This window comes from Strongylocentrotus purpuratus, unplaced genomic scaffold (assembly GCF_000002235.5).
Source record: "Strongylocentrotus purpuratus isolate Spur 01 unplaced genomic scaffold, Spur_5.0 spur5_scaffold_9, whole genome shotgun sequence".
In the NCBI taxonomy this organism is placed as follows: Eukaryota; Metazoa; Echinodermata; class Echinoidea; order Camarodonta; family Strongylocentrotidae; genus Strongylocentrotus; species Strongylocentrotus purpuratus.
The window spans coordinates 12,865,715-12,880,774 of NW_022145615.1; the positions used below are offsets into that span (position 1 = coordinate 12,865,715).

The following is a 15,060-nucleotide window of genomic DNA, read 5'->3' on the forward strand; positions in this document are numbered from 1 at the left end:
CAGGGGCAAGCCTTAGGGCCCTTAGCGGGGTCCAAGAGGCGGAGCCCCCTAAAGTTCAGGGAAAAAACCATGCCATTTCAGCAACATTTGTAAATCACTGGTATCGAATTAGAAATAAACCACGTTTGAATTTTATTCGGGGGGCAACTGCCCCCAAGCTCCCCCTATCATTACGCCAGTGCGAGGGAGCACAGTGAACGAGAGGGGTGACGATGACGGAAGTGACTATCCCTCACAGGTTTTTGAAGCTTTGATGCATTAACAAATTACATTCCTTAGCAAAACAAGCGATATACATTTTTCATACTTCACTTTTCTACAATATTTACTTGTAAACTCTGAAGAATATTATACAAGGGAGCGTAGCTACCGAGCGAGAAGATTTTTGCATTTTTATTTCTCTAAACGCTGCACTCATGGGCCTTCCAGAGCCTTAAAGTTTGTTGCAGTCTTTAGTCAGTATTTGCTATACACTTATTTTTTGCACTTTTTCAAATTTTCAGGGGGACGATCCCCCCTAAAAAAAATTGAGGGGGGGGGGGGGGGAGGTGTCCCCCCCCCGTCCCCCAGATCGCCGCCCCTGACTATATGAGGTACCTGAATCAAGTATTTTGAATTTATGACATCTTTGTCCCTTATGTCGTGGAATTGTCCATAAATATGTATTAACATCAATCAAATATTCAAAGCGTTATGAATTGCATCACATTACAACTATATAATATGCTTCTAATTTGGATTAAATTATTTCAAAAAAAAATCTCAATTAAAACATACACACTAAAAAGATAATAGTAGCAATTTCTATATCTCTTTAAACCCCTTCTTCCTCCGCTTAGCCCCTAACCACCAAGGCTTCTTCATTGCTGTGCCCATCCCATTCTCATCATCCAAAAACATTCCTATCCACTGTTCCTAAGTAATGAAACTCCTTAAAACCAATTAGGTAATAAACTCATTGATATCCCCGTGACCCCCACACCTCCACCAGTGGCGGATTCAGCCATCTGCGAGCAGGGGCGAGGGGGCTCCATTCATTAGAAAATATTTTGCGATGGATCAGCCGGTCGGGAATAAGCGAGGGGGGGGGGTGGGGGTAAAGAGCACTATTTTTTTTGTTTTCATGAAGAAAAAAAAATTGCGGCGAATATGCGGGGGGGGGGGAGGGGGGAGGGGGGAAGCACTTAATTTTTGTTTTTGAAGGTAAAATTATGGTTACCATCTCCCCTCTCCCCTTCTTTCTTTAGCCAGGGATGGGGGCCCGTTTTTTCTAACACTCAGTTTTTTGCCAGGGGGCCGCACCTGCCCTTCGCTAAGCCCGCAACCATCGCGGCTACATGACAATACCCAACTCTCATCACACTCTAATAATCCTGCCTTCTATTCATAATTTTTAAAAAAAATCAAAAAAGTAGCTAATATACAGTGCTTGTATCCCTTTAACCCCCCCCCTTTCCCCTCTCCACCAAACCAAACCATCCCGTCTACATCACTATGCCCGCCCCCTTCTCATCTACCTCAAACAACCCATTGTTCATAATTAATAGAACCCCTTACAACGAAGTAGGTATTAATATACACTCCTTTATATCTCATTAATGCTCCTCTCGGGTACCCCCTACCCCTCCCCCTCCACCTCCTTTATATCCCAGTATTTCTTTATGTCCACGCCTTTATATCGATCCCATAACGCCCCTCCCCGGCACCCGGCCTCTCTCATTATCCCATTATATATCCCACTCTTTTATATCCCATTAACGCCCCCTTCCCCGGCATCGCATCCCATTATTACATTATATCCCACTCCCTTAAATTATATCCCATTAGCGCCACCCCCGCTCGCCCCTGACCAACCAGCTAGCTACCTTCTCATCACCCTCAAACAATCCTGCCCGCTGTTCATAATTAATATTAAAAAAATCTTGAAACGATCGAAGTAGGTATTATAAACCCCTTCATATAACGCCCCTCTCCGCCCCCCCCCTCACGCTATAGCCCCTGACCAAATAAGGCTACATGACTATGCCCACCCCTTCTCATCACCTTCAAACAATTATTCCTATACCCATTGTTCATAATTAATAAAAACCCTTTAAACGAAGTAGGTATTATAAACCCCTTCATATCACATTAATTAGCGCCCCTCCCACCACCCACCCCCCCTCCCTCCGCCTATCCCGATAACCCCTTACCATCCAGGTCAAAATGCTTATCTATTATCCTCTCATATTTATAGAAATATAATATAAATCTGAGAGGATAATAGACAATAATTATGTTGTATCCTTCAAGCACACAGCATATACGTATTCTCCCGTGTTAATATCGTTTTCGGAAAACGAGCTTATCAATCATACTACCATCGATCTGCATGATTCAGTCCTATTAATTAATGCACCACTATTATGCTTAGACTACCCATGACATATAAACAGAAAAGAATAATCATGAACTATATACAAGACCAGAAATATAGAATAAAGAATATTGATCTTGAAATACAAATACAACTATTATTAGCAGGTTTATTCTATTGAAACTAGCAAATAAAAACACCTCCCTGTTCAGACAATCCCTTATGCCTGGCAAATGCCCCCTGAGTAATCCATGGCTGTTTTATATTTATATTATCTTTTTTTTAATAAATGGCATATGTTTCCAACTTACAAGCTGAGCTCTTAAGCAAACATGCCTCCTACCACTAATCCCCCTGTCCTAGAGTGTAATAGCTCAACAACACAGAATGAACGAGAATACTAGGGGAAGCAAGGGAGAGAGAGAAAGAGAGGGAGATAGGGAGAGTGTGTGTGTGTGTGTGTGTGTTCCCCTACTAAGAGGGAGGGTTGACATCTGTACAGAAAGATAAGGGAGAGATACTACACATAACATACAGTGCATGTATTATACTCTGTTGTTTCAACGCTATATCTACACTGGACCATAGGCCTACACATTAACACAACGGCACTGTTGCATAGTATATATATTCACCTAATTTGCAATTAAGAGTAAGTTGTGAAAGATAGATTGTAAATCAGGTAACTATACCATATTATATTTCCCTTTTCCCTCCCTCTTCTCATCACCCTCAAACACAGGGAAAACTCGGGCCTGTGCCACGAATATAACGAGAAATTTGATTGGCCATTCCAACATCTGTGTTTAAAGTTACACAACCACGCGTACGTTATGACAGAACCACGCGTACGTTACGATTCAACCACGCGTACGATATGACAGAACCACGCGTACGCTATGACAGAACCACGCGTACGTTATGACGGAACCACGCGTACGTTATGACTATATTATGCACACGTAATAACAATACCACGCGTGCGTAATGACACAACCACGCGTATGACATGACATAACCACGCGTATGACATGACAGAACCACGCGTACGCTATGCCAAAACCATGCGTACGTTAAGATTTACATAGAAGTATAATAGAAAATGACCATGCGTACGTTCTGTCAGAACCACGCGTACGTTATGATGGACCCACGCGTACGTTCTGTCAGAACCACGCGTACGCTCTGACAGGCACGCGTACGGTCTTGGCACGCGTTATGAAGGCGATAGCCAACCATAGAGAACAGTCCAGGCAGTGGACAAAGAGATTCGATCATACACAGTATGTCCTCCGTCACTCGGCTTAACGTTTATAGCCGGTTTGTGGGGATCGCGCAACGATGGGATCGCGCAATCACTAAGGATCGCGCCATCACTCGGCTTAACGTTTATAGTCGGCGAATAACAAAAATTAATATAGGGTCCAGAACTAGACTAGTACAGCCAATGCGCGAATGTAATACTTTTAACGACTTTAATAGGAGATTCATTGGTTGTCAAATTTCTTTAATTTTGCAGAGTTTTCGGTTAGACAAGTTAGGTTTTATGATTTTTTAAAATATTTGTTTATATAAACCTCCCTCACTCACAGGGTTGTACGTCGCGCCCCAGTCTGATTCCAACGGCCTAGCCTGTCTGAAAAAAGGAGAGAGTGAGTTGACACTCCTGCAGGTGTAGACATCATCATCAACTTGAATCTTCCCTACTGTACATGACGTCGAAACCTAAAGATATACTAGACCGGTTACTTACATAAACACAATAGGGGACCTAGTGACGAGTTACTCCATTCGCATGTTTGTAATGAATAAACTACTTGGAATCTTCTCTGCACACATTACCTGTTGCTATGTTGGGCAAGCCTCAGACGAGCTTCCAGGTTGTCACGAACAACCTTTGTTTAAACAATATACATAAAGTTTGAATGTGTTAGTAAACAGGCTATTTTAATATTGGAAAAAGATGTGTGCACACATGTACATGTATATACAGTTTCACAATTAACACATTAATCACTCTTGCAAATTAGATGCAATTCTTGAGTTTTTCGTAACGCAAGAATGAAAGGTGGACTTTAGGTTGAATACTTTTAGATGTAAATTTGAATAGGTCACATTCTCAAGAAACAAAGATAGGAACTTATCAGATTTCCACATACAAAAACACTTAACAAATGACAAAACTTTGTAAGGGTATATCAATAATATAGTTGTTAACTGATTATGAAAATTTATATATTTTATATACATATAACAGTGTTTATAAATGGTGTTTGAAAATAACAAACTTCTGTAAAAAGGTGTAGACATGGAATATAAATGGTATAAAATACAGATATGATGGAGTAAGGTCTGCAATAAAATTAGAGGTCGATGAATTTAAAAATCTACTTAATAACCGTGATATAATAATTGTATATCCGAAATAAAAGTAGGTACAGAAGATGGCAGTATGTAAATAGATGGTTTAACAGTAAAAACAATCCTCAGCAAACGCAGTAAGAGAGCAACACATGACTGTGGTAGTTTAGCAATAAATTTATGTCAAAAATGAAATAAAGGAAAGTGTCAAGGAAAGTGTCAAGGAAAGTGAATATACATGAGTAAAACTTGAGAAAATGGCGTTTAATATGAGTGACGATATGTCTATCTTTTATCCATACAATTCAAGTCATACATCTGATATTTGTTAAGCAGGCAGTATATTTAGGTCTTGCTATATGGTTCATTAAGTAATAGATTAATAACTCTGGTAGATAATTTTTGTGATTATTTATGATTTGGGAGCATCTTCCGAAAATTAAGATAGCTGTTCGTTTATTGAATTTTCTTGTTAAACCCGTACTTTTATGTGGTTCAGAAGTATGGGGTGCTTTTGTAGTGAATTTTGAGAAATTGGTAAAGAATGAAAAGGGGAATTCAAAAATGTTTTTAGGAATGTTATAAAAAGTGTTCATTCGCAATGGATAAGAAATATCGTAGGGGTAAATAAAAAGAGTAGTGAATTGGTTGTGTTGGTTGAAGCTGGAGAATACCCTATGATTATTTATCGATGTATGTACAAATTTTAATGAAATATTGGATTCGCATGATGAGTGTTGATGGTTTTTTTTTTAAATATTCTTCTTTTCAAGAAAATAGAGAAATTTTAGTGAAATCTACTATATGTTGGCTTTATAGTAATGTTCACAATTTTTTAAAGAAAAGTAAAATATATGTTGAAGGATATAATGAATGTCTAGAATTAGAAAATATAGATAACGATAAAATAGTCGGAGAGGAAACAGAAATTAAACTTCGAGAAATATATGATTCTCAATTTATAATGGGTTTATTCAGTGAATACGTATACGAAAAGGAAAAAAAATAAATTGCGAACATATAGGCTAGATTTATTTAAAAGCAAAACATAAAACAAGAGAAATATTTAACTTTTGTAACAAGTAAAATGTTCCATTAAAATATTTGCCGATTTAGAATAAGTTCACATTTATAATTTACGCATTGAAATTGGACGGCTCAGACGCCCGAATAATGCTATACTTGCAATGATTGTACTTAGAGGGGAAATTGGAGACGAATATCACACCTCCATGGATTGTACAAAATTTAGTCCCAAGACGAAAATTTTGTTTGAACAAATTAGTATTATTGGTAATGAATTAAAAAAAAATTAACAATAAAGACGTATTTGTAAAAATAGTGAAACTAGACTTTAATAACGTTATTTGCAATTGTATTGAATACATAAAATGTGTTATATCTGTAAGAGGAAAATTCTGAAAACTTTGTGCATAATGAAACTCTAGCTTAAAAGTTATTTGTAATATCATGTAATATATAAGACGGTTATATCTCTTTGTAGGAAAATGTGAAAATTTGTACAGATGGAAAAAACACATGAACTGCTGTGATTATTTTGTAGTTGTTAAGTATCTGTGACAAAATGTCACTATACCTTGTGACGAGGTTATTTCAATAAATTATTTAATGAAATGCAAACTGTATATCACTTTATGAAAAAACCTGAAATTACATGTGACAAACATTTTCTCACGATTCTAAGTGCTTTTAGTGTATTCTGGCCTTGATACATTTCGTCGCTGTTTTCACGAAGTGACGGTAGTGAACAAAAATTGCATTCACTTTGCGTTACGATTTTCCTCACTACCGTCACTTCGTGAAAACAAGGACGATTTATTGTAAGCTCCTTGAGCATCTATCTTCTTTTTTTTTGGGGGGGGGGGGGGAAATAAAGTAATAAATGTTTTTACGTCATTATTTTTCAACATTACACGGTTAAAGAATATTCACAAATGTTCCAACCTCTATGTATAACACATAACTTTCGTGCATGCTTTTTGTTTTGTTTATCTTTAATAAATTGACATACGTTACACCAATACATGAGTACTTACCACAATTATTTTGTTAATATGTATGCTTGATAACAGTTCTTCGTATCTTCGGTAATTTGGTACTCAGAAACTGAGGATTGTTAGAGAGTAATGTCCAAGGTCATTGACTTGGGGTAAATATGCTTACCGGGAGGTCGTGGGTTCGAACCCCGGCCGCGTCATACCAAAAGACGTTAAAAGATGGGAGTTGTTGCTACCTTGTTTGGCGTTCAACAATAAGGGATAGAGCAACGTCGATCTGGCGCTGCTCAGTGGCTGCCGGGCTCACGATCAATTGGGCAAAAAGAATTTCCGTTTCGGTTTAATAAAATTTGGAGTGGACTATTAGGCTATTATTATTATTATTATTATTATAGTCACAAATAGACCACCGTGTTGCCTAAATATGAGGTGAAATAGGGTAATTTCAAATTCTAGGGGGTAACTGCAGCCCCAAGTGCCTGGCTCAAATCAGACGCGGATCCAGGATTTCTCAGGGGGGGGGGGGGGGCAAATTTGAAATCAATTTGAAATTTAGTAGGGGGGGGGGGGGGGTAGTGAGCACAAATGTATTTCTTTGGCCCTCGAAAATTTAAAAAATTGCCCCCCCCCCTTGAGCGCCGGGGGCCATCTCCAAAAAAAGGGTAAATAAATGTGTTTTCAAGTTTTTTTTTCACGGGAGGGGGGGGGGGAACCCCTCAATCCGTCACTGCCTCAAATCCCTGTGATATAAATTATCATAGTAATCTTTAATAGTTTTAAAAGCTGCGAGTGTTGTATTGATCGGGATCATCTTTCAAGCTTGTCTTTCTTCTCCTTTTGGAATTGATAACTCCATCATTTTTGCAAATTTCAAAGATGAATTTGGATAGTAAGCAAATAATTACCGTTGGTGAAGATGATGGGACAAACTATCACTTCCGAGGCGATCTGGATGTAGCTATCTTTCCGAAGCGAAGCTGAGGAAAGATAGCGTATACATTCTGATCGACGAGGAAATGATAGTGTGCCATCGCCTGAAACCAAAAGATGATTATTTGCTTTATATTCCACATCTAAAACAATTTAACTACAGAAACAAAAGGACGTGTGTGTAAGTCACTATAGGCCCAAATTCACCAAAAACAAATTAAGTTTAACCCAACCACTCTTTGTGTAACGAACTTTTCATCTCCCATCAATGATGGGCGAACTATCTTTTATCACGGGATTTACTTTTGACCAATCGTAGAGCAAGATTCTTAGTATGTGGAATATAAAACATTATATTTGATTTTATTTCTTCTTCTTCTCAATTTGATCAAAGGATTCAAAGATATAGACCGGTAGTGGTAAAATTGCGGTTCAAGGGTTTTGGGTGCAAAATATCCATTCGATATTGCCTTCAGAGGTTTAGATGGCAATACTTCAACCTAACTTCGCAAAAAAGCAGAAATATATGCCCAAATGTTCAATGTTGAAGTGCATTCGCGATATCTATCCAGGCCGTATCGATATGATAATTTACCAAATATATCAATCAGTATATATATATATATATATATATATGTATATATATAGGCGGTTTCCCGGCAAAATTTGTATCATCACGTACTAGTCAAAACATGTTCTTTCACATAATTGGTAATAAGAGCTTCCATTTCATTTTTTGAGAGGGAGAGGCGTTTCCAAAAACTAGTCTATACCTTTGAGCATTGTTTGCCGTCGACAATGTAGACTTCATGTAATTTTTGTTTTGTCAGAATTAGAGGAAAGGAAAAGATGCGCTTCTTTTTATATAAAATTAGACGAATACTGCATCAGTTAAAACAAAATCGTATGAACCATATTTGAAGAGAGTAAAAACAGAGTTGTGATCCTAGTTATATGCAACTTCAACCGATAGTCTTAAACAAAACTTCCAAGATAATAAAAGAAAACTATCAACTAATTCCACTTGGTCTTTGACTAATAAAATGAACCAAGAAAACCCCACTTTTACCAAATCAGTGATCAGGACTCTTGCAATGTAATACACAATTTCATAGGGGTTTTCTGATTTTTTTCACACTTCTCTCAAACTTTGATCTAAAGTACTTACAATGAGGAAGCGATTATCCAGGTCAATGTTCATCAATGTTTTGTTATCTTTATTAATGCATGCACGGTTGTGACGTTATGTCAAAATCAATCTATATTTTTTTTTCAGCAATAGGTGTACCGGTATGTGTTCTTCCTTACTGTGGCCTTTTCGGTTGTTCAAACACTGTTTTACAAAATAAAAGACCCTGGCAGCAAGATATAAATGAAATTCAACATACTGAAGATTGTTTCTTAAATTACTAAAAATTAAAAACATATCTTTCCTCATTCATAACAAGGCTTTCCCCATTTTTTGGTTTTGAAATAAAGGAGAAATAGACTGGTGAAAGGTTGAAATATATTGGACCAATAGTAAGAGAGTTAATGTTTGAAATATGATATCATTAAATCTATACGAATCTCAATTTGGCAATTTGATCAGTGGGTTCAAACATAGTGGGGAGAACTCTTCCGTTTGTCATGTACAAAAATATCATTAATTTCTTTTCCTCCTTGGTGCTTTCTCCCTTGAGGCAATATTACACTCAAATATATCATGGATAGCTCCTCTTAAAAAGAAAAGAGTCCCATAACAATAATAATACATATGATTTATAAGGCGCCAAATCCACTTGATAGTCAAATGCTCAAGGCGCAGCTTGTGCAAAAGATGAAATACATACATGATACATTTATACAAAGTGCGATAGGAAAGGTACAGACATGAAAGGTTATGGTAATCAATTATAAGCTAAATTAAACAGATATTTCTTAAGATTGATTTTAACACTTCAGCAGAACTGCTATTCTTAATCCATTGAGGGAGAGTATTCCATAATGAAGGTCCAGCATGAGCGAAGGTTCGCTCCCCCCACTTTGTTTTAACCCTAGGAGTAACAAGTAAGCCAGAGTTTTGAGAATGTAGCTGTCTAGAAGGAAAGTAATGCTTAATCAAGCCGATGTTGTACTGCAGAGCAGAGCCATGTATACAGTGAAATAATAGCAAAATAATCTTGAAAACAACACATTTTTCTACGGGCAACCAATGGAGTGATTTAAGGACTGGTGTGATGTGACTGTACTTGTTGGACAGGGTGACGACACGAGCAGCAGCATTCTGTAATCTTTGTAATTTTGCGAGTAGGTTGTGAGGCGAACTAAACAAAAGGCCATTCCCAAAATCCAAGCGAGAAGAAATTAAAGCATGAGTAATTTTCTCAGTGGCACTACGGTTAAGATATTTACGAATAAAACCCAAATTGCGTAACTGATAACGTACTGATTTTGAGACATATTGAATTTGTGTAGATATTGTCATGTTTGAGTCGAGAAATACACCAAGGTTGCGACATACATTAGATAGGGGAATTTCATGTCCAGCAAGAGTAATTGAAGTGATGGAAATCTTCTCTAACTGAGTCTTAGAACCATACATTATAATTCGCATTTGGCAAGACTTAATTTAAGTGAATGTGAGTTTAACCAATTATGAACATCTTGGGTCATTCATTTTGAAGTGACATTTTGGTCATTGTGTTGAAACAAATGGGAAAGTTGTCTAGCACTGACTCATAGTGGCATTACTGGTTCAACCAAATTGAAGCGCACATACGTACAGTGATTACAACTTTCAAACTCTCTTATTTTTTGTCCGATTTTCATAATAACTTTCACCAGTCTGCTTCTGTGATTGTTCAGCTTTCTTTGAGAGCAGTTGTCCAGTAAGGTTGGATTTTCCTTTAAAAGCCCCTCCCTCATGTGAAATGCATCTCCATAAAAACATAAATCTACCAATTCAAGGCAAAAACTGTTTCCTGTGTCCATTTTTGTTGTGTAACCATGACATTTGCAGTCGGAATAATTCAAATGGAAAAAAAGCATTACAAAAAAACCTGTCCATGTAGTATAATGGATATTTTTCTATAGATAAGTGACTGTCATGAGAAGAAAAAAAATCATCAATTAAAAAACAAATATTCATTTATGTGATGACAAAAATGGAAGTCAAGGTAATCAATACAACTCTTTCAAAATAAAATGAGATAAGCATTTTGAATGTTACCTTTGATCTATTTGTAATACCTATAAACACAGATCAGTGCATGCAACAAGAGATCTCCGTCGTGCACTGCAATTCCACTTGAATGTTATTTAAATCATTACATGGAAAATGATTTCTATTCTTAATTTTGCCATGGCAATTTTGGAGGTTGTTGATCAATGATCATCATCTTCCACTATGGGAAAACACATCATTGCACAAACTTTAGTAGCATTACATCCTACAAATTGCCACTTGCAATTACAGGAGGGTGTTTCACAAAGATTAGGATTTAAGATCGACTTTAATTAAGACTCAACTATAGCTGGCCATTCATGCCACTGTTTGCTCTCACCATTTACTGGCATTGGTCTATCAGGGGACGTAAAAATCATGGTCACAAATCTATATTTTTTGACAATTTATTATTGAAGGAAAAAAATATATCTAAAGATCATAATGGTGAGAGCAAACATGAACAGCCCGCCATAGTAAAGTCCAACTTACAGTCGATCTTAGGCCTTGTGAAAGACCCCCCCCCCCCTGGTCTAGAACCTTACAATAAACCCAGATAACGATGGATTACCTTGTATCCACATTGAGCTTTCTATACTGAACATATATATGTAGGATGTGTGTTCCATCACAGTTTGGTAGGTACAGTGGAAGCGCTTTGGGCCCTGTATGGCTGTTTCATAAAACTTGTTATCAATAATTTACAATAACAGTAATAAGCTACTGGGATCGGGGCATTTGGTTGGCTGATGGCAATTTTTCTTAGAAATTAAGCATTTGTTATTGATATTTGATGAACAAGTTCTATGAAACAGGGCACTGATATAATAAGATACCTGATATAACATGACAATTTTAAAACCTATCTGCACTTGTTTGGCCAGGAGGGATTAGACCTCCCTGCATGGTCACTGGCAGGTGATTATCTCATCAAATAAGCTCTCAATTAACATAAGATAAAAAGGGATCATGGGAGACCAACGGGTACCGCTTAGACATTGTTGGATATATAGAGGGCCAAGTAGATACAAGTAGTGCAGTCCCGCTTTAAAGGTGCCAGCTCTTTGTATGGTTTCTTTCTTCAACCTGATATAACAAGATACCTCATGAAACAAAGTCATTTTCATGGTTCCAATGTACTCATTATAACGGGTTTCCACTGTACAAGTTCCTGACCGCAGGCTTTATTTTGGCACTCTTAACATAATGACGGCAAAGGGATCAGCTTGACAATTATATGTTCTAAGAACAGCTGCAGTACTCGAAAATATCAGTCAAAGTACCCTGCATTAGGAATGACAAGGGTCTGTGTTGACGGATTAGTGGGTACTACGAGGGATGGAGTCGAGTTCTGAGGGAGTCAATCTGATCTTTTACCGACTGCCCTAATTCTTGTAAGTCTGTGCACTGCTGTGTCATCTTATCCTGTGAGTCTCTGAGGTACGAGTTCATCTCCAAGAACCCGAGAACCTTCTGGTAGCAGTCTTGGATCTCACTTTCCTCCTGGCTCTGTCCATGATGCTCTTCAGATTTCTGCTTGCTGGTTTCTTGCCGGGGTCTCTTGGCTGCCGACTCAAAGGATTTTGACGTATCCACCGAGATTCTTGCTGATTCACCTGTGAAGTCGGTCAAAAAAAGGAAACAACACAAAAACATCTCATTACATAAAGGTCACGACTGCAAATGCAATGCCGCCTCTTTACCGATATCCCTACCCTAGATGTAGATCTAGGGTCTACAAATAAGAAAGATACATGTAGGGTCTATATCCAAGTGAGTATTTTTTTTTTGGTAGCAGAATATCTATTCTATTTCTATTGTCCTTATTTATATATTTTTTTCTTAAAACAACGATAACAAGCTGGGTGAAAGACCAATTTCTAAACAAGATTTAACTACAAATATAGATACGAATACAGCCTGGCAATTTTTTGGAGTGGGGGGGGGGGGGGGCTGAATGACACCAAAAAATATAACTAATTGTCACAGAGTGCCTAGGAGACTAGGAGTCAAAGTCAAACCACAGGTTGTATATGGCAAATAAGCAAAAAGGGCTTGGACATCTTAGACCCTATGGCTACTCCTTCAAGTTCAGGTGCATCGTTTATAATTATATTATGCTGGCGCAAACACTGACCTGTTGAAGCTCTCGATCTCGACACGGCATCCATCATCTGTTTGCTCCCCGTGGGAAGTTCAGCTCCGGTTCCGCTACCACTTGTGTAATTCTGCAAGAATGTAAACGCAACATCATCACTCGGCGCCGAATCCAAGTCTTTGATGATTTCATCAAGACTTGGAAGTTCAGGTCTGCTTAACAGTTTCTTTGATCTCGACATGTCAACATCAAAAAGCTAAAGTTTGCTTGAGAATATTCTAGTAACAATTTCTTTACGTCGAATGATATGATGACGAGTTGCTTAGGATATATGGAACGCCAAAGGGCACAATCGATAATAGACCCTGGCCTTGTTCCGTGTCAACCGTGTTACACCGGACGTGTTCAGCCGACTCTCTCCGATCAAACCCGGGATCAAATTAGTATAGGCCAAATTAGTATAGTCTAGGCCTTACCTACAATCTATTAATAGAGCACAGCTCGCTCTTTTTTCTTTTTTAATAATTTTTTAAAATCCTTTATTGTAACAAAAACAGAAATTACCTGCACAGCTCGCTCTTTTGATAACATAATTTAGGGCTCCTTTGATCAAACAGTCACCAGCCGGTGTGACAGCGCCGTTTGTCCTACCAGTTTCGTTTGTCCGTCGGACATAATATGCGGGTTTTCTGCTCGCACGGATCGTCCGTGACTAGCACGGATCGTCCGAGGGACGATCCGTGCGTATTGCTATCCGCGCAGTCTGTCCCCCCATTGTTTTACGTGTATATTTGATAAAAGGAAGAAACTCGGCAAATCATTGTATTTAGACTCATCATGTGGTTGGCATTTTTTCTATCTACATTTTTTTTAAGCAAACGGGTCAGTCCTTTCGAAAGTAGAAGTGAATATCTTCTTTAAAACCTTTATTCTATGAAGGCATACTCGTGATATCGGCCCACAATTACTGTTGTAATCGATTGTACGTGGCTTCGTACTTACGGTCAGATGAGAATATTTTAATACCATATTCATGACACTGGCAGGTCACTAATTGGCGTATGCTCCAAGGGCGGAGCCGCCGAAAGCGCAGGGGTTTTAGGCATTACAATTAAGGTCACATTAGCATCCAGGGCCAGCCTTAGGGCCCAAGATGGGGTCCAGGGGGCAGAGCCCCCGGAATTAGCTGAGGGGTATGGGTATTTAATTACGTTTACATGAGCATACTTTCTTTTCTATTTCTTTCTATTTAATTCTCTTTAATATACTTTTTCAAAAGTGTGGGGTGGGAGGGGGGGGGGGGCTTGAGCCCCCAAGCCCGCTGTTCCGCGGGACCTGACATGTCGGCCTCTAAATAGTAAATAAGCACATTTCTTGCCTGACTGTAAATTGTGATATATGTCATTCTCCAGCAAACGCATACAAAAAAACACTTTTAAAGTTTATATTGGTGGGGGGGGGGGGGGGGGGGGGGGTGTCGAGGGGCTCTTTCTTCATTTTTTTGTTCGGTAATAAATAAGGTTAGTTTGTGTGGGCGTCACTCAGGCGCGGATATACGGGGGGCGATGGACCCGCACCCCCCCTCTTTGAAAAAATAAGAAAGGAAAGGAAAGAAAAAAGAAAGGAAAGGAAAAAGTAAAGAAAGAAGGGCTAAAAACACGAGTTAGAAGAAGACCAATCAGGGCACTCACTTATCTGTATCAGGAGGAAAAATACACGGGGGCTCGGGGTGAATTAGTCATAAAGTCATAAAAGTAACCCCCGAAATGTTTAAAGTATTTTTTCTCTGATCCGTATATAGGACAAGGCCCTGGGGCAGCTAGCCATACTCCGATATTTGGGTCGTTTTCCGATCAGAACTAGCCCTAACTATCATTCCAGGATGTTTTGTTTCAGAACCTAAGACAAAGTTACCCAATCCCTTTAAGTTTCAAATAGTAGACTTCATTGAACTGTAATTAGGTTTAGGAACCGGGGGGAGGGGGATTGGGGGGCACAGCACCCCCAACAAAAAAAACAAAAAAAACCCAAATATTGTGGAGGGACTCTGATATCATTGAGCCCCCCCCCCCCCCCATATGTTGGTGGGGCT

The 15,060-nt window shown here is 38.5% G+C and overlaps 1 protein-coding gene across 1 annotated transcript; it reads right to left on the minus strand.

Annotated features, from left to right (window-relative positions):
• Positions 1-11,607: 11,607 nt before the first annotated feature.
• LOC105442923 lies at positions 11,608-13,316 on the minus strand. The gene is made up of 2 exons (XM_030977166.1): positions 13,008-13,316; positions 11,608-12,486 (listed from the first exon to the last, which is right to left on the minus strand). The coding sequence occupies exons 1-2, from the start codon at positions 13,207-13,209 to the stop codon at positions 12,200-12,202; spliced, it is 489 nt and encodes a 162-aa protein (XP_030833026.1). The 5' UTR covers positions 13,210-13,316; the 3' UTR covers positions 11,608-12,199.
• Between the last annotated feature and the right edge of the window lie 1,744 nt (positions 13,317-15,060).

What these genes read in the sequence shown, in the direction of transcription:
- LOC105442923 (XM_030977166.1), bottom strand. Translation starts at nt 13,209, where the DNA reads ATGTCGAGATCAAAGAAACTGTTAAGCAGACCTGAACTTCCAAGTCTT. An exon ending in GAGATCGAGAGCTTCAACAG is followed by an intron (nt 12,487 to 13,007) that starts GTCAGTGTTTGC and finishes CCGACTTCACAG; the next exon opens with GTGAATCAGCAAGAATCTCG.